We start from the raw sequence: 23,885 nt of genomic DNA, 5'->3' as shown, positions 1-23,885 counted from the left end.
TCCCTTGGGTTTTTTCTCGTTTAGGGCCCCCCGGGCGGGGAAATTTTTATACTTGGGGGACTATACGCCGTTTTTCCATGGAAAATGACACGGTAAAAAGTGTCACTTTTGGAAGGTTCCATGATAACCGCCGTATGAACACATCTGCGGAAATTCAAAATTTTCACCATTACCATGATCAAATGGCTTAATTCTGCTTAAGCCTGTGCTAGGGAGCGTGGACGGTAACTTGGCAATTTTTCCATACCCGTCCGCATGAACGGGCTCAATAAAAAACCGAGCCTGCATACATTTTTCAATTTTGTCTTATTTGGCTTTCTTTAGGGATTCTTCTATTTCCTATATTAAATAAAATAAGGGTTTACCAAAAAGTATATTCAAAACAAAATCAGTTATATTAATAAATCATTTTATTTTATATTACGAAAATACATTAAAAAAGCATATTAAGGTAAATTTGAATTTTTTTCTCTTTGCTCTGAATAAAGTTCCAAAGTGGAGGCCCCGACAAGAGACGGCGAGCCGGTGACAAAATTTGGCGTGTGGGCATCTGTTCGCCTTAGTGTCCGTAGTCTTACAGAACGTGGGAGTTAACAGAAAATGTACACGGTTATACTCTTTTGGGGAAAATTCAAAATGCCAAGGGACGAAATCGGGTCTCGTGTGTTTTCCTTGTGGAAAGAATATGATTTTCGGGTTTCTACCACACAAGTCTGAAAAATATGGACTGTACAAAAACAAAAATACAATTAGAATCGGATTAATGGTCCATAAAAAAACAGATAAACCTGTGGACGAAAAAAAAGACCAAATTTTCCGGCTCATTATTAATAGTGTAGGTCTTTATTTTGGGAAAGTTATTGGCTATTCTATTCATTCCTAATCTTTAATAAAATTGAAAGTTTGGTCAAAGAATGGCCTTTATCTAAACGGTGGTCTTTATTTGGTGTGGTCTTTAACACAGGTGTTACTGTATGTGATTAATCATAACAACTGAAGAGGAAAATAGTAGTTAAGCACGTCTTGATAAATTATGTTGGTTCATGAAACTGTTGTTATCACAAAGAATTCAAAAAGAGTTCAGACGACCTTTTATGAAGCACATTCTGATTACGATTCGTAGAAATTTAAACAGTCTTACCCGTTTTGTATTAAAGGATACGTCAGTCTTGCATCAGCATTAGGATCAGGTTTTGTGTAACATGTATGAAGTCGCATCTTCACCTGCACATCGTCAGAGTTCATGGTTACAGCAACGTACACATTGTCGCCTGTATAAAACAAAGAACTCAGATAATCACTTGTATATTACAAGTAAAACAAAGAAATATGAGCCGCGCCATGACAAAACCAACATAATCCGCGCAGTCTGGTCAGGATCCATGCTGTTCGCTTACAAACCTTATAACAAGTAGAGAAACTGATAGCGAACAGCATGGATCCTGATCAGACTGCGCGAAGGCGCAGGCTGATCTGGATTCATGCTGGTCGCAAACCCATTATGTTGGTTTTTGTCATGGCGTGGCTCATATATTAAAACCTTGTGCATTAAATCTAACAAAGGGTATGTTCCTGAAGGGCATTGAAAACAAAAAATGAAAATATTAAATTTGCAGACTCTATTTGTTTTTCCTTTTAGACAATATCAAGTGTTACATCAATGACGCCCGGTAGCACCGGCTGCTGCAATATTTGGTTGTAATACTTTAAAGTTTTAAAATCCATTGACTCATAAAACACTTCACTCCGGAGGTCTGGCTCAAGAGACTAAAACATCACTAATTTTAGTCGTTGAATCAATGATAACACTCGAAATACATTGAAGCTGATATTGTTGTTATTGTTCTTGTTGTTGTTGTTCTTGTTGTTATCATAAAGGGTTACAAACAGGACCATTACGCCCGTGTTCAAGAACAATTAAATTCGTACACATCTAAATATATAAATTAAAAAAGAAAAACTGAAGAACATACCAGTTTTAAGTGAAATAGGGTTCCCGAAGATCTGTTTGTAGAATGTCCCGTCTGTAAAAAACTTCACATCCGATTTGTAATGTGATGATGAACTAACATGTTGGTTTTCATTGATAATAGTTCTGTTCGGATGAAAGTTTGTTGACACTTCTTCTACTCTTGAAACGTCACATTCTAGATCAACCTAGTGTAAAAACGAAAATAATGTGGGGATTTGTTTTAGTTCGTTTGTTTGCTTTTTTGCAATATACGAGTAATGATTATATGAAGATATGGAACCATATACGGAGTAACAAAACAACACGTACACAATTCATAAATTAAAAATACAATACATATTAAGATATACAATACGAATATGAAGTAACAATACAATACGGATTTGAATTTTCAAAATAATACATGTAGAAATTTACTATACAAAACTTAAATCGAATACTAATTTGCATCACATTACGAATTTGAACAATATAAAACGAATATAAATTGTCAGTAAAATTCTGATATGAAGTTAAAATACCATAAGAATATGAAGTAGCAATGCAATATGAATATTCCAGTTCAATACAATACGACTAAGAAATTACAATACAATACGGAAATGAAGTTACAGCACAATACGTGTATGTAGTTTAACTTCAATACTTATATGAATTTACAATATAATACGATCTTTACGTTTCAGTTTCAACGAATTGAATTAGCGATGCAATATGATATGAAAGAATCTAAGTTAAAATACAAATAGCATACGAAGTTACAATATAATACAAATAAGAAGTTACATTAAAATACAGATATGAAGTCGTAATAAAATACGAACAGGAACATACAATACAATACGAAAAGGAAGTCACAAAACCATACGAATAGGAAGTCATAAAACAATACAAATATGATGTTACAATACAATACGAGTAAGAGGTTGTTTAGCATCAGTACAGTTAATATGATACTTTCAATAAGATACGCAAAATCAACCCAAATAACCATACATTTTTCGCCCTTCTTTTTATAAGATTAAAATATCATAAATCATCTTTGTTTGGAAGTCTTTTGGAAAACTAATGACGTGTACACCGAGAATTCAAAATATCTTATTTTTAAGATGCAAAGAATAGATTTTGTACAATTACTTTATTTTGCAATGATAATTCCTAATATTACACAAAACATTATTTCAGTTAAAAATAATGAGAATATATTTACCCTCCATCGGTATCCGTGGACAATAATTGGGAAAGGTGTTCTTGACTCCGGATATACTAGCTGGTTATCATATATCAACGTGTCTCCAGTTGACTGGAATTATATATAATAATCAAACACAGGCCTAAGAAAGTAACCCTTAACGCATGAACGTAAAAATGCCGTCAAAAGACGTTTACTTCGTCATTGACCTTAATAATATAAAAAGCTTAGTTACCCATGAAATGTTAAACAAATATTGCTCCTTTTACTAATCGCGGTACTTGTTTCAGCCACTGAATTGCACAATTCTGCGTTTCTTTTGCACAATTCCTGTGTTATATACACGGTGCAATATGTCAATTAAAAAATAGTTTGTGACGTTAAGGGTCGTTTTCTCATGCCGGCGTTCATTTTTATAATACAAAAGTTGCACGTGCATATTGCATTTATTTTATGAATATCAATATTTATAACATAATTTTTCACCTTATATCATCTTTCATATATCATAATGTCATATTCATCGTATTTTTATAATCATCAACATCATCATCAAAATAATAATAATAATCATCATAATCATCGTCTTCGTCATTGTCATCATCTTTATTGGTATCAACACCATAATCAACATCGTCACCATCATCATTGCCATTTTAATCATTATTATCAACATTATTATCGTCATCAGCATTGTCATCATTATAAGTATCGTCATCGTCATCATAATTACTATCATCATCATAATCATTATATATCATCATCATTAAAGGTATCATCATAGTCATCATCATCGCAATCATCATCGTCATCATTATCAATATCATTTTCATTACAATCATCATTCATTATCATCATGATGACGGGGATGATGACGACATTCTATATTTGTTGGTGCGAGGGAAAATGTTGAACATAATTCATGAGGAAATACCGTTCCGTACTATTATGTTTTATTAAACGCTTTAACATTTACACTAACTATGGAATGTATAACATAGTTTAAAATTAGATAATTATCTATGGAAACTATCAAAAATTTGGTTTCAAACGCCCGTACTTTTATTTGTCTTAAGACTTAAAACGCATGTATTTACATAAATAGCTTAATTGTATATGATAAAAACATTACATTTATTAATGAATACAAATATTTTACTAAAATCTCTCTATTTTTTAAACAGAAACAAATATGCCTTACCTTTGAGGTTGTCGAACATTTTGCATAACTCTGTTTAAACAGAACAAGGTCTCCCACCACTTTACCCGTGCAGTCTTGCTCGGAGAGTTTGATCTGGGACACACCGGTATCCGGGTATAGTGTACGCAAGATGGTCATGTTGACAGCCACGTTCCAACCCTTGGACTCACAACCCATGCGCACGGCGTCAATTATACGTAGAGCTAAAAGTTTGATAGAAAAATGAATGAACAGTTTTTTTTGTTTCTGTCACAGGATGAGAAAGATGTGCATCCTGACCGGGACTCGAACCGGTACCCCTAGAACACTGTAGCGCTGCCTTACCGATTCATTATTATTGAATTTACCCATGAAAACAAATGTTAAAATCAGAGTCTGCAGGTATCTTACAATAATATGTATGCCATGATTTATAAAGAAACCTAAAATACAAAATAATCTTACTAAAACTACTTATCTGAATATGCAAGATGATATCTAATTAATTGTAATTTTGTACCAATCCTATTTAATAGAAATTGTTACTATGCAACATGTAAATACGTCTTCTGTCTTACAGTTTTCTATTAAATTTTTTTTTCAATCAGCTTAAAGTAAATAGTAAATGATCAAAATAGTTTTTTAATAGTAACATCTTACGACTCCATGTTGCGTTAAAGCCCCTTGCGTTGCCATTGGCGTTAGATTTTAGTCTAATATAGAATCCCTCTTTAGAAACTAAGAATGGGATGTGTTCGTTGGTTGTGTAGTAACCCAGTTGTTTCCCATTTCCGTCTTTGACCTAGAATTGGTAGATCAATAAAGTAACATTAACTAAAACAAGAAAGTTATCACAATAAGGCAATCAAAGAATAACTAACCCTACATGAATTGATAAATAACGATCAAGTTTTAGTAAAAAAAACCCGAAACCACTCGCATTCTTTCGGCAGTTTTCATATTTGTTGTGCAAAAGGGTATTTTCCACTGTGACGTCATTAATGTAATTTAAATAAACAATTACCAATATGGCTGCTCCCACGTATGCAAATGAGGGCCCCGTTATCTTAAAAGAAATGCGTTTTAGCAATACATTCATTTTTAATCTCTACTCTTGATCACCTTTTAAGAAATTAAAAAATATAAAAAGTTTTCTAGCAAGTGACATTTTGTCAACTTAGAGGTTTTATTGTGGTTTTGTTTTAGTATTTCTTTTATTTGAATTTGACAAAAATGGGTCAAAGACAGAAAAGACCGGGTTGCATTTGTATACCAAATATCATGATGCTGTGATGTTACGAAAGAAATTTGCCACTGATCATCAATGTCGAAAATTTAACTAAGTTGGTAAACAGGATGGGGATGAGCAATAGACCTGAAATTGGATACCAGGATATGGATCTACGTGTCAATGCTGTATGCCAAATATCAAAAGGCTGTGATGAGAAGTTGCTGAGAAAACTGTTACGAAAATTTCCTACCATTGACCATTAATGTCGAAAATTTAACTAAGTGGGTAAACAGGAAGTGGATCAGCAACAGACCTGAAATCGAATCCCACAATATGGGACCACGTGTTCATGCTGTATACCAAATATAAAGAGGCTGTGATAAGTAGTTGCTGAGAAAACTGTTACGAAAGTATTTTGCCCGCCCGCCCGCCCGCCCGCCGCCCGACAATTCATCATACTATAACCCGGGTTTGCACTATGCAACCCGGCAAAAAATTAACTCGATTAATTTTGTAGCATAAGGAGAACACATGTGTATCACCTACCTCAACAAAGTCACCATCGCCCGCCACTTGAAAGTCCTTAAAATCTAGTTTTAGTGGTGTAGTGCCATGTTTTTCAATTATAATCAAGCAATCCGTGTTGGATGGATAGGACGGATATCCGTTAGATTTCACGGTCCCGTTTTCCGTGCTTAACGTTCGTATACAGCCTGAAAAAATTTATTGATACAATACCTCTGCTTTTATAGACTAGCAAGGAAACACCTCTAAAGCATTTCTTTTTACAGTGCCATTTGTTTAAAAATATTTATTCAACATAATATTTAACATGTGAACAATATTTACAAAAATACATTTTGGGATTGGGCAGAAAGCTATAAAGCTTATGAATGTCCTCTCCAAGTTATAATAATTTACATTAGCACAGTTCATGGCATTATCATACACAACGGTTATTTGGAAATATTCAAAGACATTTACATAAAAGCCACGTATTTTACAATGCAACATATGTAAGAACAAGCAGTAAAAAGAAAGAAATAGAGAAAAAAAATGAATTAAAAATGAAGCAAAGAGGAGAATATGGCAAACAGATTTACACTGAATAATAAAGGGAAAAAAGATCAAAGAAAAGGGAAAGAAGAAATGGATGAACAATGATGGAGCAATAACGAGGAACTAAGATGCATACTCTAGTAACTATCCAATATGTTGAGAAATCTCTAATATTAAGTATGCTAAAAGCTTTTTGTTTCTCGGATATATATAACAGGACGTGCCATTGAATAAAGCATCTTATCAAAATATATTATAAAATAAGGCGAGATCTTTTGCAATAGACCCACATAATACTATTTTTTTACACATCTGCACACTTTCGGTCGAATAATGCACTTAACACTTCTAAATACTATGTTTTCGTTTAAAAATACAGTCATTTTATGTTTCATACGATATCTCAATCGAATCGACTCGTCGGAGAACATAAATTTGCTTAAAATCGAAGTTAGGGATTAACAATTTGGCTTCGGGGAAAGATTATCGTGAAACGGGAGCCAACCGGAAGTTGATATTGACTCGGCGTCTATGTCTAATTACAATGTATTCTATATTTTTGAATCAGTTTCGTAAAAATGTCATTATTTTGCCTGTAATTATTCAGAAATTGTTCCGTATATTTGAATCAGTCAACTTTTACGTATTTTTCGATCGTATTTATAAACGCGCTTAGAGTTCCATTTCAGGGGAAAGTATTTCTTTTTACAGTAGCTGCAAGTATATGACTGGCGTCATGCGTCATAAAAACGGATTATAAGTAATGCAAGGTGATGGTCAGCGGAATATTCGAGAAATTATTGCTAGAATGAGTAAAGCTATGTTGGTGGGATGACAAGCTTAATCGTGTTATATTTACTTAGACACTGCACGGCAGCTTTCTGTCCACACGGTGGCCCGTTTCTTTGTGTCGTACATTGTAACAAGTGTGTCTCCCAACCGCCACAAGAAACATTTGTGAACAAAGCACTTTTGCTTGATGATACCGCCGTGACGACTGGTACCGTGTTGCTAAAAATAGTACAAACCGTGTTAAAAATAGTACAAACCTTGCTAAAATAGTACAACCGTGCTTAAAATAGTACAAACCATGCAAAAAGTAGTACAAACCTTGCTAAATATAGTAAAAACCGTGCTAAAAATAGTATAAACTGTGCTAAAAATAGAACAAACAATGCTAAAAATAACCGTGCTTTAAATAGTACAAACCATGCAAAAAGTAGTTCAAACCTTGCTAAAAATAGTACAAACCGTGCTAAAAATAGTACAAACCGTGCTAAAGATAGAACCAACAACCATGCTAAATATAGGTCCAACTGTGCTTAAAATAGTACACTTCATTATATTAAGACAGTTTATCATGTTCATTATGAGTTATGCCCCTACGTAAAATGTGCGAAATGAAAAGGCAGTGTGACTGTATTGGAGATGCATTTCAGCTTGGATAGTCCAAATCATTAATTTCTTGAAGGAGAAACTTTCTGCAAATTTTGAAGAAGATAATGGTGCACAATTTCTGGTAGCAAATGTTCAAGCACCGATGTAAAAGCATGAAAAAATCACATATTTCAGGGAAACCGTCACATACTTGTATCCAACCATGGCGCAAATGGTCTTGGCAACGTCAACGTTAACTGTATTGTAGCAAACTGTCCAGTTTACGGAAGCATTTGATGCCTTCTGAATGTTGACCAGACCAGAATATTTCTGCTCTAAAGATAGTGTTATTCCACCTGAAAGTATGATTCGAAACAATGTTGCCGGCGTCATTATTTCATTATTTTATCATCAGTGGTATGTTTAAAATCAAAATAAAATTGAAACCCTTCCTTTGTTCTATGTAAACTTGCCTCTATTGTATGAAAATTGAAGGTCCATTATATCTCAGAACCGCTTTTTTCTCAAAAGCTGTTCATTTTTGGTGTGACTTTGCAAATAATATTAATCATCTTTGTGTTCTTTTGCACTTTAACAATTAGTACAATTACAGTGATTAAGTATTTTTGTATGGAAGTCAAAATTCTACTTTGTTTACATTTTGCTACTTTAAGACAAATTATTTTACAATTAGCGCTACTTTTTCAGTAACGTTTGTTTGTTTTGTTTGTTTGTTTGTTTCATTTTACGCCTTTTCCCAACAGTATCTCAGTCATATAGGCGGGTAGTTTCCTAACCATCGTTCTTGGAGAGTTACACCAGTACTAGACTACCTTCCCCCGCGCTAAACTACCAAAGCATCTCCCGGGAATCGAACCCACGCCGGAGAGGTAACTGGATTAGAAGTCATCGACTCTAACCCCTCGACCACGGAGGCGGTTACATTTTCAGTTAAGAAATCTAACATGCTCTTAAAGCGCGGGCTGAAACTAACAAAAGGAGATATAAGGACCATAAGCCAAACGAAAAATAATTACAAAACCAACCTGAACAATCGACACCCACTGCGTTTGAATTCCTCCTCTCACACTCACTGATGTTAAAATTCGTTTTACACAAACCTATGTTCTTATCTGATGCGTCACAGTTAAATGACTTATAATGCATTGGCGTGAGTCCTCTTTTAGTACTAAAACTTGACGCGTCAGAACTCCTAAAATATAATAGTTAAGTTGAGCTTGTATTTGTAAAATGATGAGGTATGTATGTTCATATAAAATCATTTTCTGTATAAAAGATGCAATTTAGTTAGTCAACTTACAGGATATTTTTTTGTGTTTTGAGATTGATTTGCTGGATATCTGTTAGACGACTAAGACAAAAAAGAAAAAGCGGACATGGGTGCTCTCACAGTATTCTAGTAGGAATACCGGAACCACCCAACAAGAAAAGATCACTTACACAACGATAATGTCGTGCTCATCGAAATGTAACATTATTATGTAATATCCTATTAAGCGCGATGACTTTGTTATATAAGTAGCATAAAATTATATGTAAGATTGTGCATCTCTCCTTACATGATAAAGAAATAAATTTTGTAAGTTATAAATGAAATTGCCTCTTACAGGTATTTGAATCCTAAAGTTTCACAAGCTTTCAGGGCGTTTGTTTTATTCCAGAAATCATAACAAACGCTGCCCCATGTATGATTGGTCAAGATTTCCAACCGTCCACGCCATGGACCTTCTCCATCTACCAATCGGACATTTGTTCTATCTAAAACGATGTTTGGTTTAAACAACTTTAATGGTGAAATAGATAAGAATAGTTCTAAAACAATTAACAAGAGCGATCTGTGAACACGTGACGTCTGATATCAGAAAGTCATTTGCATGCCGTTGCTACTGTGCAGGAGACACAAAATATTAAAATTATTAACAGGCCAATAAAACGACCAAAGCTCGATTCCTTTAAGATATGGCTACATGTTAACATGTATCTGCTTCTGTGTAACTAGCGACACAAAATCATTAACAGGCCAAAACACCTTTTTTATCCAGAGTGTAGCAGTAATATTCATTACAAAAAATCAGCAGTTTTAAGGTTATCTAATTTGTTAAACTTCTTCTTTTCAGTTACCAGACCTGCAGCTTGTGGACGGCATTCCACTCCAACATTTTCTGCTTGTGGACAAGTTGCTGTCGCGAATTGTTTGCCAAATCGGCACATCTCGAAGCTTCCCTCACTACCATCACACTCCGGACGAAGATCATAGTTGCCGCTGAGGCCGTTCCCGTACGAAGCATTGTAACGCATGACCGGTTCAACATTCCTAAAGAACACGTAATATTACTGAGAAAACCATAATAGGTACTTAAATTTGACGCCCGTTTAGAGAATGGATCGACGTTCCGTTTACGTTTGGCGTATCTTTTTTTTCTTTCTAATTTATTTACATTTTACCATAGTTATATCAGTATCGCCAATATCCAAACATAAATATATAAAAATTACCCATAAGATATGTTCTTTGCTTTTTTATTTTCACTTACCAATATCCCACTTCACGACAAATAACTTTCCCGTCGTTTACTTTCCAACCTCGGCTACAGTACGTACTCCAAGATGTGTGAAGGTATTCAACACGACCCTGTGATTGATCTCTTCCATTTGCAAGACGTTTGTCGTACGCATCTTTGTCATGGAATAAAGTAAAACTAATGTAATCAAGGTAAGAACAAATACGTTTTGTGTTTTGTTTTCTGTGGTTTCTACACCCATTTTAATACATTTTATGGTCAAAGTTCGGCGGTCCATCCACCAATCGTACTTTCCCAGATAACTAACCAGTAAATACCAGTTTCACAGCCAGTTACAATGTACTAATCCAATCAGCTATAAGAGACTAATGAACATTATAGATTAGTTGATAGATAACTGAAGGTTATTGATATTTGAATATTTAAAAGATTTTTTCCTGAAGCAACTTGCTATATAGATCATTGAAAGATGAAAAACAACTTAAGACCCAGCTTTAAGGAGTGTATTGACATCACAGTGACAGAGGTTATAATAAGAGAGTGTTTACTCAAGCATATTGATATCTTAGTGAATTAAGAAATTGTGCTTTGAAGGTTAATAATATCAGAAGGATAGTGGTAAACGAGTAAGAAATTGTGCTTTAAAGCTTAGTGACAGGGGTAAGATCAATTAAGAGATTGTGCTTTGGATTAAATGATATTTTAGTGACAAAGGTAAAAATAATTAAAAGATTGTCCTTTTAAGCTAACTGATATCTTACTGACAGAGGTAAGATAAATTAAGAGATTGTGCTTTGAAGCTTAATGATATAATAGGGACAGGGTAAAAAGAAATTAAGGTATTGTCCTTTGAAGTTTACATAAATACACTGTATTAGTAAAAGAGGTAAGACAAATTATGAGAATGTGCTTTAAAATCTACATAAATATTAGCGACCTAGGAAAGACAAACTGCGATATTGTGGTTTGAAATTTACATAAATTTTAGCGACAGAGGTAAGACAAATTAGGAGATTATACTTTGAAACTTAATGATATCATAATGACAGATTTTCAATTAAAATAGATAAAACACATTGCTAACTGAAGCAATGATATCACATAAGAGCAAAAAAATCGTTTAGTTAAACCTAATTTTTTAATTTTTTTAAACTTATTTAAAATTGCTAACGCTTTTTAAAATTTTATCAGTTTTCGTTGCCAGTAAAAAAGGTTCTTGAAATCATGTATATAATTTTTGTTGGGTTTTAAAGGTCGTTAATAAAAACTATGTCATTTTTAGGTCTGTTGTATCAATTTACTTCACAAATTACGCAATTAATGTCACTATCCTCGACGAGTCGTTTGAAATATTAGTATTTAGGTTTGAGATAACATTCTTTGTATTACTATTAAATGTTTTAGTGATGATAAAATTACTGTCCTCACATTCTTTGTAAAACTATTGAATGCCTAAGGGATGATATAATTATAGTCCTTACATTTACAGATGACTCCAGCGTCGTTTGTGTGATCACAGTTGACTCCGCCTGCCCAGCTCTTTACGCAATCTTTAATATCATGTTCAGTCCCTCTACACCTTACATCAGCCAACCATACAGGGCCTGTACCACCTCCATAATACGACGATTTCACAGCTTTACCGAACACTTGACTGAAAATATAAAACTATCCATAAACGTTGTCATAAAAGGCAAACATATCACGAAATATATGAAAACGTTATCGATACATATTAACTGACAGCGATGTGGAATAATCGGTTTTATACTTTATATGTTAACATGTATATTTTAATAATTTACTGTTATAGCTGTTGTCAATTCATTCATTTCCATTGCAATACCACTGTAGAAATAAAAGGAGGGCTTATGTCTTAATATGAACTACTTAACAAAACAACGGAAAAAAAAACACAAAAAACAACAAAAGCGGAAAATGCAAACAGTTGCTGAGAATTCTATAATAAGTATATATGCTTTCAAAGGTTTTGGCAATATTTTTTTGTGTTTTTTGTTTTAGTTTTGGTTGGGGTATTTTCCTGGTTAGTCACAACGACACCTTTTCAATGTCACATGGCGACTTCCTTGCTTTCTAGCTTTACTTGTGGGGAAATATATCAGTTGCCTCTCCGTGCATTACTTCAGTCACAAGCGGTCACCTCGTTCGTAAGCAAACTGGATAGATGCTTTTATGAAAGAATTTAAAATCCCTGGCGGGATCCGAATCAATAGAACAATGTCCATAGACACGTTAAAGCCTTAACATCTCTCTGCTACTTCGTATTAACAAATTATGTGAAATAGAACTCTATTTGAAAGACTCTGGTATAAATAATGTAAAATCTGTTAAAATATATACATGTATAATTATACATTGTACTCGTATATATTGAATTTTATCTATGTTTGAACAAGAAGACATGTTTCACCCTTCGTATGGATAGGCAGATAACATTTTACAAATAACAGTGGCATCTTCGTCATCCCATTGGCTGTCACACACCGTTCCCCATTGTCCGTTATGTTGGACCTCTACTCTACCAGCACTACTGTGTGGTCCGTCAACCAGCCGCACATTAATACTTCCTACAAGAAAAAGAAGACTTTCGTACATTAATTTCATATTTTCGATCCTTCACAATCGTTAAGCAAGACATTATTATTGTGTGTTCATGTTTCTCAATCCGGTATTTTTATTTCCGTAGGTCTATTTGAACTTTTTGTAGTTGGATGGTACCAGTATTCCTACTTGAATACTGGATACTCACCCTTAGGATATGCAGCAGGCTAATACAAGTAATAGTAAGAGCATCAAAACACGAGGCCATCTGATTTGTACGAGGGGGCGAGTATTATTCAGATTGCCGAGTGTATTGATGATCTTTCTCTTTTGTATCATAGTCAAACATAAAAACACGTTCCCTGTCGTCACAATATGAAACCGCGGCAAACAGGAACCAATGAAAGAACATCTGAATATGATTTTTCTGTCGCTTTCCCTTTCTCTGCCGTCACAATATGTAAACCCCAGCAAAAATGAGCCAATCAATGGGCATGCTCTGGAGTGCGGGTAACTATTACCTGCACTCCAGTTAACGCACTGTGCATGTATATGTATACGATTTAACTCTGGCACATTTTCAACAGAAAGGTCCCCAATCGATGATACAATTTCTCTTTTGACAACTTATCTGTGATATGCAGGCTTCATAATCCCTCATCTCCTTCTGTTTCATTTAGTTACACCCATTGTTATCTCGTTAAGGAAACACATATTCTTTTATTTTTAGCCATTTCGTGGAATGGCAAGAGTTTCACTGAAGACTTGATGATAACCGTCCTATGAACACATCTGCGAATGTCTCTAAATTCAAAATTTAAGCATTTTTGAATTCTGCATAAGCCGGTGCTAGGAGGCGTGGACGACAGCTTGCACTTTCTAGTTTTTATCGTCAATGAAAATTCTCAATAACAACCTAACCTGCAACATTTTCAAATTTGCCGTTTTGGATTCTGATTTTTTTTTAATTACACAGTTTCAGCTCTCTACAACTAAGGTCCTAATACATATACACATCTGTTGCATTAGAAAAAACCCCACTCTTTTTCCAAAAAGACCGCGGTTTATTATTCATGTAGGTTTTGAATTTGAAATTCCTGAACATTTTAAAATAGTGAAATGTTAACATTGACGCCAAAAGTATTTTCTATAAGAGTTATTTCTATACTAAAATAACTTACTGAAAAGCGTGACCTCACGGGTATGCTAGAATAGATAAAACAGAGACCCTAAAAACGTCTAGAACAGCAAAAACAGAACTGCAAGCTACTGTCAACGCTTTAGCAGTATTTCAACAACATTTGTTCATGGCAATTGTGATACATGTTATATATTCAAATGATGTTGCAACTCTGCACACTTACTGCATTTAATACTAGCGGCAGTATGTTGTGTGCAAGATGCGTTGGTTTTGTAAACAGCCGAACAATGTCTAATGTCTGTCTCGTTTCCGGTACACGTAAGATTCCCGATAGAAGGCTGGTAGCTGGAGGTAAAATATCCGGCTGCGTATTCAGCATGGTGGACATCGCTTGAATGAAAGAATATTCGTGACTATGGTTACGAAGAAAATAGAAAAAATGTAACAAAAGTCTATAGTAAATGCAGATTAATATGTTTAATTCTAGATAACCAACGTATTCATACAAAGCAAATGAAGGGTCGTGTTCACTAATTTAATGTGATAAACCTCAGTTTTGTAGTATAATTTCAGAGTAGAACAAAAGTACCAAATGTGGTGGACGCTCGTCTGTTAAATTGTCTAAGTTTAAAAGGGGCATAACTCCAAAAATATTGTTTCAAAAAATATGCACCTTGTCTAATAACTGCCCATTGTCATGACAAGAAAGTATTGTAAGTTTTATATTGATAACAATTAAAATGTTTGAATACTGTGGCTACATTAATGTTTTACACGACGACAACGATGACAACGACGCAGCGATCCTAATTGCAGGCTTTCTCTTCCAAACAGACAAGCAACCAATGACTGTGTCAGTCCTTTTGGATAACAGTTTAACGATTTGTAATAGAAAACAATAGAAGAAAAGAGGTTAGAATAATATTTTTACACCGTTTTTGGAAATGTATATGAAAAGCTCATATAACGCACCTGCCAATGTATCCCAACATTTTACAAACCGCTTTGGCTTCACTCTCGCCAAAATCTGAGTCACAGACCGAAGTCCACGTGTTTGTGTTGTCTAGAAGAAACTCAACACTACCCTCCCATGCACCGGAACCACCTCTCAGTTGAAGATTAGTATGCCCTTCAAAAACAACAAAAACATTAAAAGTCATGTATACATTAAATGTTTTTGTTTGTTTGTTTCATTTTACGCCTGTTCCCAACAGTATTTCAGTCATATAGGCGGGGAGTTTCCTACCCATCGTTCCTGGAGTGTTACACCAGTACTAGACTACCTTCCTCCATGCTAAATGTGTACATAAAACTTTCATAATCTTCTCCTCTAAAACCGTAGGTGCTAGAGCTTATATTTTTGAGCAACATTATTCAAAGGATGGTTGAGATATATTTATTTAAGCTCAATTGCGAAACAAGTTCTTGCAACTTATATTATTCACTTTCGAGTCCGTTTCCTGAGACCCTCCAAAGAGAATATCAAATACGCGTCAACAACCAACGGACAAGGTTTTATGGCTACCTTAGGCTCTTAACCAAGACAGGAACAGCATTTCTCAGTATGATTTTGCGATGTATGTTGGTAAATTGTATTGTGTGTATATATGTACAATAATACTTATTAACTTGATCAAATGTATTTATAGTGAATGAATCATACTGCATTAACATGTTACATAAATGAATAACAGCCGTCTGTATAGTTTTTATGAACGACGCAATTATCCAATTAAATAACCGTTACAAACGTGCAGTCAATGAAACATAGATATATTCAATTGAAAAACAACGATACGAACGTGCAGTCATAAAACGCCGCAATTATCCAATGAAAATCGACGTTAGATACGTCCAGTCAAAACGGTGATTAACTTACGGCATCGGAGGCCAACATCCATGTCATGATTACAGGTTGTGTTCTCCCAACCATCATGGGCGCAATATTCTAAGTCCACTGTATGGATAGTGCAATCAACGTTACTTAACCAGATTGGTCCAGTTCCAGCAGTGACATTGTACACCACTGGTGTGCTTTGCAAATAAATAAAAACAGGCAATAAATATTGTGTTACTTATGCAGGTAGAAAGAGGTCGTATGGTCACGTGGTATTTCATAGCGAGCCTTCGAATAAAAAGTCATTAAACATTATGTTCAACAGCAAAGTTCAGAGACCAAAACTGTATAAATCTAGTAAACGTTGAAGATGAATTAAAAAGCAATTCTACACAGACAATGCAATTAATTAAAGTGTTTTTTTTACTTGACGATTTAATGAAAAGTTCAAACATAATAATAAGAGCCTTAGGTGTACAAACTTGGTATAATTATATCCGAGCATTTCACAGAAAGCTACACCGTCAGTTGAAACATCAAATCCAGTTTTACAAACTGTTCCCCAAGCTCCATTATGATACACTTCCAACCGTCCTTCAGATGGGTATTGACCGCCAACAAGTCGCACAGGAGTGTGATCTGTAAATTGTAAAGATGTTATCACTGATTTGTGTAAGAGATATGTTCGTCATCTGATTGATATTTGTCATTTTGTTAATTCTAAGGAGATATGTCAGGTTTCACCTGAAATTATTTGTGTTAAATACATACGTCTTGTTTTGATTTGGCTTAGGATTTGTCTTTTGTTAATTTTAAGGTGATGTTAAGACTATCTCATTCTCCTTGTATAACGAATACGACTTGTTCTTAGTTGACTCCAGATTTGTATGTTATCAAATTTTAAATGTCAGGAGCACCAAAAAGAGGTCATACGGGTGTTTTGATGTAACTTACTGTGTCATTGTTTTAACTGCTTGTCTTAACCTTGAGATCAAAGAAGAATTTTTCATATTAAAGAAACCATAGTAAAAGTGTCTTGCAATGCAATTAAGGACTTCCTTGTGACAAGTACCGAGGTTCAAGATGAAAAGTGACCAAAAATTAAAAATGTTATTGGCAAAGCCGAGTCATCATGTGTTGTATTCATTTGAAATACACCGTACTTGACAAACCTTGGAATCAATGATTGTTTTGTTCTCATTGCAAGCAATGTATAATGACATTGAGATTAAAATAATTGCAGTTATCAATGTAGTACACAAACTAGTGCTCAAACTCCCATGTCACAAGCACCATTCATCATATGTCACCTTTATTCTGCCGGTCAAGAACACTTTTGAATCTGCATCTCACCCTCTTCAAAATAAAAAAGGACATGGAAATAAAAATGTTAATATTCTAAGTACCACAAACTACTCCAGCATCCATCGAATGATCACATGTTGAAGATGAGCCAAACGCTGAAGAATAACGGCTGCACTGTTTGATACTTGGCTCAGATCCCTGGCAGCCCAAATTTTCTGCCCATATTCTACCGTAGTCGAGTTCTCCAAACTTTGCACCTCTGACCGCAACACTATAAATATAAAAGGTGATTAAGTTTCATCTGAGACAAATCATTATCACAGTTCTTTTATAGATGTGCATTACATTCACAAATTCAGTTATACCGAAAACAGAGATTTCTTCCTAAGCATGGATTCATAAAGTCATTGAAATGACGTCATTTTTAACACGCGAGATTCAGACTGATCTATGCAGGAAAGGTTTACTCCCACAAACACGAGAGTGAATTGCGATTGACTAATTTTACTCTTTCACATACGGTGTTAGTGTGCACATCTGGATCAGCGGAAAGTCACATATAATTTCTACCCGATGCTGAATTTTAAGATCCATATGGGATTCACCCTTCTCCCCGGTAAGGACATGCAAATTGTCATTAGAAATTATCATAAATATTGACTTCAATTATGTAAATACTTTTAAGATTTATTGGCATGCAAGCATCGGTAACTATTAAGATACCAGAGTATTTTAATTGTTTTTTACACAAAGTCTAAACAACAACATTTAACAACCCTCTATCAAAGCCCGCCATTTTACAAATAACTGTTGCGTCGTGATCTGTGAATCCTCTGTCACATATTGTACCCCATTGTCTACCGTAATTGATGTCAACTGTGCCTTCAAAGTTTCCACGTCCACCTATCAGTCTAACTTCCATGGATATAGTGTCTGAAATTATAATTGTGTTGGGACAAAATATACATGTTGTTTTCTGTTTGTTTCTGTTTCTTCTTTTTCTTTCCTCCTTTTGGTTGTCTTTCTATTTTTTATGAACGAAACAAATTTATTAAAAGGTTTCTCAGGAAATACAACATTCGAAGGCATAAACATTACCAAACATTACGACACCTTAGTGCAATGACTGATTAACTCCTCTTACATTTAAAAGAACCTATTCCGTTACAGCACTAAGGTGATAAAATTAAGGACCCCTTAACATTTAAAATATTCCCAATCCATATCCTTACTGACGTTTAAACATGTTCGTAGTCTAAACATTAGTGACTGATGAAAAACATGAATACCATGTATACATATGGTAGTATTTATAACTGGCGCATTGCGAATTTGTAGCTTTTTTGTAATTATGTTACTTTACCGCATATTACACCGGCATCTAAAGCATGGCTACAAGTATTGTGTGCGCCCCATCTGTTTTGGTATTTACTACATTGATCTATATTGGTTTCAAGGCTGCCGCATCCAAGTAGGTCTAACCAGATTGGACCAGATCCTTGTCCAAAATGAGCACTTCTTACAACCGAGCCACTGTAATATATGATTCTTGATAAATACTTTTCTGACGAAGCAAGCTTTCTGTTCAATGTTAAGTTCTGCCAAAGCATGTTTCAAGGGATATGGATGATTGCTTGCATTTGCAAATGCAGCCAATAAGCAAGATCGATAAATCCGAGCTTTGCACCATTTTCAATTTGTCCGTGTAGGTCAGCCGTCAATAATTCATTTAATACTATTTATGCAATCGGAACATCCTCGGCTATTATCAATAATAACCTCGGACTTAATGCGGATTGAAAATAGTTCTAACATGTGGTTTTAGATATAAACAAAACAGAGCGTGTAATCTTTGATAATTTATAACGAATGTATATATTTGAACATATGTCTGAAAATCAAAATCAATTTATAAATGCTCGTTGGTGTTCAATTAAAACCAAATCCAGATAAATGTAAACAGACATTTTGTACTTTCGATTTCTACAACCATAATAAAAGTATAAAAGTAATGTACTGTTTAAACTGTTATATATATGTAAATTAACTTAAATTTGACTTTTAATCAATATTGGTATTAATTCAGTATTCAACTCCTAGCATTAAATTACTATTTGTTAACATGTTTAATTTCTTAGCCTATGTTTGACCAAAATACCGTATCCGTTCTGTGTATTCTGTAACATGAGTGAGTGAGTGAGTGAGAGTGAGTGAGAGTGAGTGAGTGAGTGAGTGAGTGAGTGAGTGAGTGAGTGAGTGAGTGAGTAAGTGAGATTGAAGATTCAAGTAATAGTCTACATGTTATGCGCGATATATGACGGTTTAGCTGTATTTTACAACATTTTTATTGCGTGACTAACGCAGTAAGGGCTACTTCTACATATTTTGACTTCTTTTTGTTGGTAGTTTTCGTGAATTGTAAGTCCCGTATGCAATATTTTAATTACTTTTATTGTTCACTTCACGCTTTTTTACTTTAAAATACATTTTCAAAATTTTCATTAAAATTATCATGAATCTGGAAGCATGCTGCGTTAAATATATGATATACAAAGTATTAGCTTAGCATCACATTTAAATCTAGGGTCTATTAGATATGTAACGTTATATCTTGATCCTTTTGAAAATCTAAAACTAGTTTTTGACAAGGCGCTTCATATTGCTATTTACACAATTTGAGTTTTCATGACTTTATTCGCGATAGGTTTTCATAACGATATACACAACAATGTAGATCTAATTACTATATTCATGTTCACTAATTTAATTGTAAAATACTCATTACATGGTATGTCTTAAATATCCCTTTTCTGCTTGTGAGACATTTAGATACAAAACTTAAAAACAAAAGTTCATGTATGAATATCAGAATATAAATATTTTAATATTTGTATTAAGTTGAGATATATTCTAGAGCAAAATTAATTACAAACTAAAATTTAGGTTTCAATGCATCTAGATTTCGTGGACTTTTTTAATTATCTTTTTTCAGAGAGCTATTTATACTTACACACGGCCGTATCCAAGCATATTACATATGACATAGGCCTCATTTGCATCAAAGTTGCGATGACACACCGTCCCCCAGACACCGTCATGATAAACTTGTACCGTACCTTCCCATGGAAAGTATCCACCAATAAGTTTTACTGTTCGGAAAGACAATATATTTAAACTATTATAACCATCACATTATTGACAAGAACTTTGTAGTATTTGTTTACATGCATCTTTTACAACATATTTCAATATGTCTATAAGCAAGATGTGACCAACTGGCAAATGTTTCCTTATCTCCTGTCAAATACTGCCTTGTGCGACCATGTTAGTTAATATAAGCATGGTCGCCTAGGTCTACTGGGAAGGTCAGGAAATAAACAAAAATATATCTCAATAGGTGTGGAAATGTGTTACATTCAATATCAAAACGGCACTTACACACACGTAGATGTTGCGATCAAGATACATTTGTTTTAATCTAATGATTAAATTACAAAAGTGCAAATCAGTGAATATTTTTACTTTGAGGTTTTTATGTATCTTACTTATCAACTGATCAATCAGTACCTTTAAGAATCTACAATTAAATAAAGCAAATATCTTACCTCTTGTTACATTCTGGGAAATAATGGGAGGGATACTGACTATTAAAGCCTGTCAAAACAGAAATAAAAATTCATTTACTTTGAAAAAAATCACTAAAACTACAAAAAAATGAACACATTCCTGGTACATGTACAAATAGATGTTATCCGAATCTTGGCAAATGTGGGGTTTTCCGAGATAATCGCACGCTACAGACAAACTTTTACCGTTATAGCTTAATGATGCACTCCCATTGACAAAAGATTAGTCAATCTGTTGCACTTATTTTTTAATAGACTAACTCCAGAATTAAGAATATTTTGGGTTTTCCCAGCTAATCCATAGGTACAAACAAACTTTTACAGTTACAGCTTTGTAAATGAGCGCAACAGGTTGACTAATCTGTTTCGACGGGTAGTGTATCGTGAAGTTAACGGTAAAAGTTGTTTTTGTTTTTAATAGGCTGGGGAAAACCCACATTTGCCAAATTCCGGATAACATTTGTATGCAAAAGTCTGTTCGGACCAGAAAAGTCCAAAATATGTTTGATTTGCAGTTATTCCAGAATAAGTCTTTATTACCCTTCCAGATTTTTTCCGCCTTTTTGATTGGATATTGATCACCCGAAAGAAATTGATATAACCGAGCCAGACGGGTAATATACACACTAAATTTCCCCGTTGGATACCCATCGTTGTAAACAACATGCGCTGAGAAGATGCGCGTACGGTTCGATTTTACGCGGTGTAAATTCCGATTTACAAGCACTTTTTAACTGTCAAATGATAAATATTTACCAAAGTAGAGTAATGATACATATTCCTATCAGTATTGAAAACAAATATGACCTTGTGAAAGCTTGATATTAATTATAAAAAAGTGCGTTCAATAGTTCTTCAACTGTTCTTGTTTACATTCGTTAGGTACGGGGAAAATACGTCATGTATTTATGTGACGTCATGTTGTGATGAAGAGGTACCCTAAAGGGAATCTTATATCGACGTTTCATTTGAAACAGCAATGATTTTTTTTTAAAAATCGTCTAAACTCGGCAGGGGAAGGGTGATAAAATTATTATTTTGGTTTTGGAGTGATATATGTGGATATATTACCTGCCACATATATCACTCCAAAACCAAAATAACATATAATATGGATGTTTACATACATATATTGGAGCACTGTACACGGGTATATTTTTATACTCGTGTAACTAGGTTTCAACTGAGAAAGATAATAATTGTTCTATTTGGTTCTGGTCTGTTCGTGAAATATTTATTCGGTCGATACAAATTAATAAATTATTGAAAGGTAATTTGTATTTATATCATCTCATTATGTCTATGTGTATGTTCAATTTATATTCATTACGTTTATATGTTCAATTAATACATTTCATATTCATTTTATTTGTGTTAAATGTTCACTTTCTCGTGTGTTATGTTCAGTTTTATGCACAAGTTTGAAGTAAAACCTCGCCGGATACCCGCGGTTGATTAGCATGTACTGATAGATATTGTATGGTTCGACCGTGGGTATCCCACGAGGGAAGTTAAAGAGTATTTATAGCAACAGTAAGTGTCTGTAATATATACTCGCCAAAAAGCGTGCCAGATACAGCAATAGGTTCATATCCTAGAAATAGAATAAAGTTATGTATAGCCATGCAATTATAAATAAAGGAATAAACAATTACTAACACTTTTACATCGTGATGTGTATACCCAGAACAAAAACGAAACAAAAAACAATGAATAAAAATAACATAATTAGAATTGTTAACTGTAGTGTATCTCAAAAACAAATAAGTTAACGGGAAAGAAGTATAAGAATAAAAAATACCATCATAGATAGTAAATATTGACAGAAAAAACATTTATGCTTAAAAACTTACCAAAGGCATTTATAACTAGGTATTGAGCTCATACAAAATGTGTCATGATTTTTGTCAACAACAATAATAAAGAAATGGAAATTTTAAAAGAAAACCCTAATTTCTGGTTATACGAAAGTATAAAATGCTCTAACATTATTGGTGTCAACATCCTGCATGATACAATAATTGGCTTTGCCCAAAATAAAATAAAAATAATAATAATAAAAAACAACACTTAGACTGACATATAAAATCCTACTAAAACGGTTCAGATCATCTCAATATTTAAAGGAGAAGATGTGCAAGCGGCCGTAAAGCTCAGTCGGTATAGTCGTGGAACGGTATTTCGATGGTCCAGGGTTCGAGTTCCTGTCAGCCTACACATTGTTCTCACCCTGGGACACAATATTCGTGCAAAAGAATCAGAGTTTTATTTATTCATTTTCTATTCATTTCATTTTTTTATTTTAATTTTTCAAACAAGTATTGCAAAATAATTATCAAAATCTTAAAGAAGTGACGCAATGCCTATATCGGTAATCTGGCTAAAGTTGGAATGTTCACATTAGTTTAAATTAGTTCAAATTATTTCATACCTTTAATAGAAACCGAAAGAACCAGAATTAGATAAGGTATGAGATACCTACATCTGCTGTTTGTCATGAAACAATCGTGTCTTTTACACGTACTAAATAATTTGACATACTTTAAGTTTAATCAATTTTGAAAAATTGTACACAATCAAATTGACGTTATTTGCAGACAATGACCTGACCTGAGTTAAGGTAGTCTTACTGTAATGCTTTCCGCCTTAAAGATTCTAACATCGGCCAATATCGTAGCAAATCGGTTATTTCCAGAACGTTATTTTTTTTCAAAATCTTGGGCATTAGATTATTTATAGTCACTTATCCTTTAATCGCTTTATACTAAATTCCGCTTACAAATGGCTAAAATTATTGAATACCGAAGATTGTGAAAAAAATAACATTCCAGAAATGACCGATTTATTACGATATTGGCCG

At 34.0% G+C, this 23,885-nt stretch overlaps 1 protein-coding gene across 1 annotated transcript; it reads right to left on the bottom strand.

Annotated features, from left to right (window-relative positions):
- Positions 1-1,137: 1,137 nt before the first annotated feature.
- On the bottom strand, positions 1,138-22,631 carry LOC132755837 (deleted in malignant brain tumors 1 protein-like). The gene is made up of 24 exons (XM_060746767.1): positions 22,584-22,631; positions 21,005-21,053; positions 20,410-20,548; positions 18,763-18,932; positions 18,176-18,332; positions 17,501-17,670; positions 16,577-16,733; positions 16,137-16,291; positions 15,230-15,386; positions 14,481-14,647; positions 12,986-13,142; positions 12,036-12,208; positions 10,567-10,708; positions 10,159-10,346; positions 9,640-9,790; positions 9,058-9,224; positions 8,223-8,367; positions 7,494-7,645; positions 6,122-6,288; positions 5,005-5,146; positions 4,366-4,568; positions 3,183-3,275; positions 1,974-2,157; positions 1,138-1,271 (listed from the first exon to the last, which is right to left on the bottom strand). The coding sequence occupies exons 1-24, from the start codon at positions 22,614-22,616 to the stop codon at positions 1,138-1,140; spliced, it is 3,552 nt and encodes a 1,183-aa protein (XP_060602750.1). The 5' UTR covers positions 22,617-22,631.
- Between the last annotated feature and the right edge of the window lie 1,254 nt (positions 22,632-23,885).

The sequence above is a fragment of the Ruditapes philippinarum genome, unplaced genomic scaffold, assembly GCF_026571515.1.
Source record: "Ruditapes philippinarum isolate M1 unplaced genomic scaffold, ASM2657151v2 ctg608_1_1_1_1, whole genome shotgun sequence".
Classification (NCBI taxonomy): Eukaryota; Metazoa; Mollusca; class Bivalvia; order Venerida; family Veneridae; genus Ruditapes; species Ruditapes philippinarum.
Note: the sequence above shows the minus strand (reverse complement) of the source record. Positions and strands in the feature narration are given on the sequence as shown.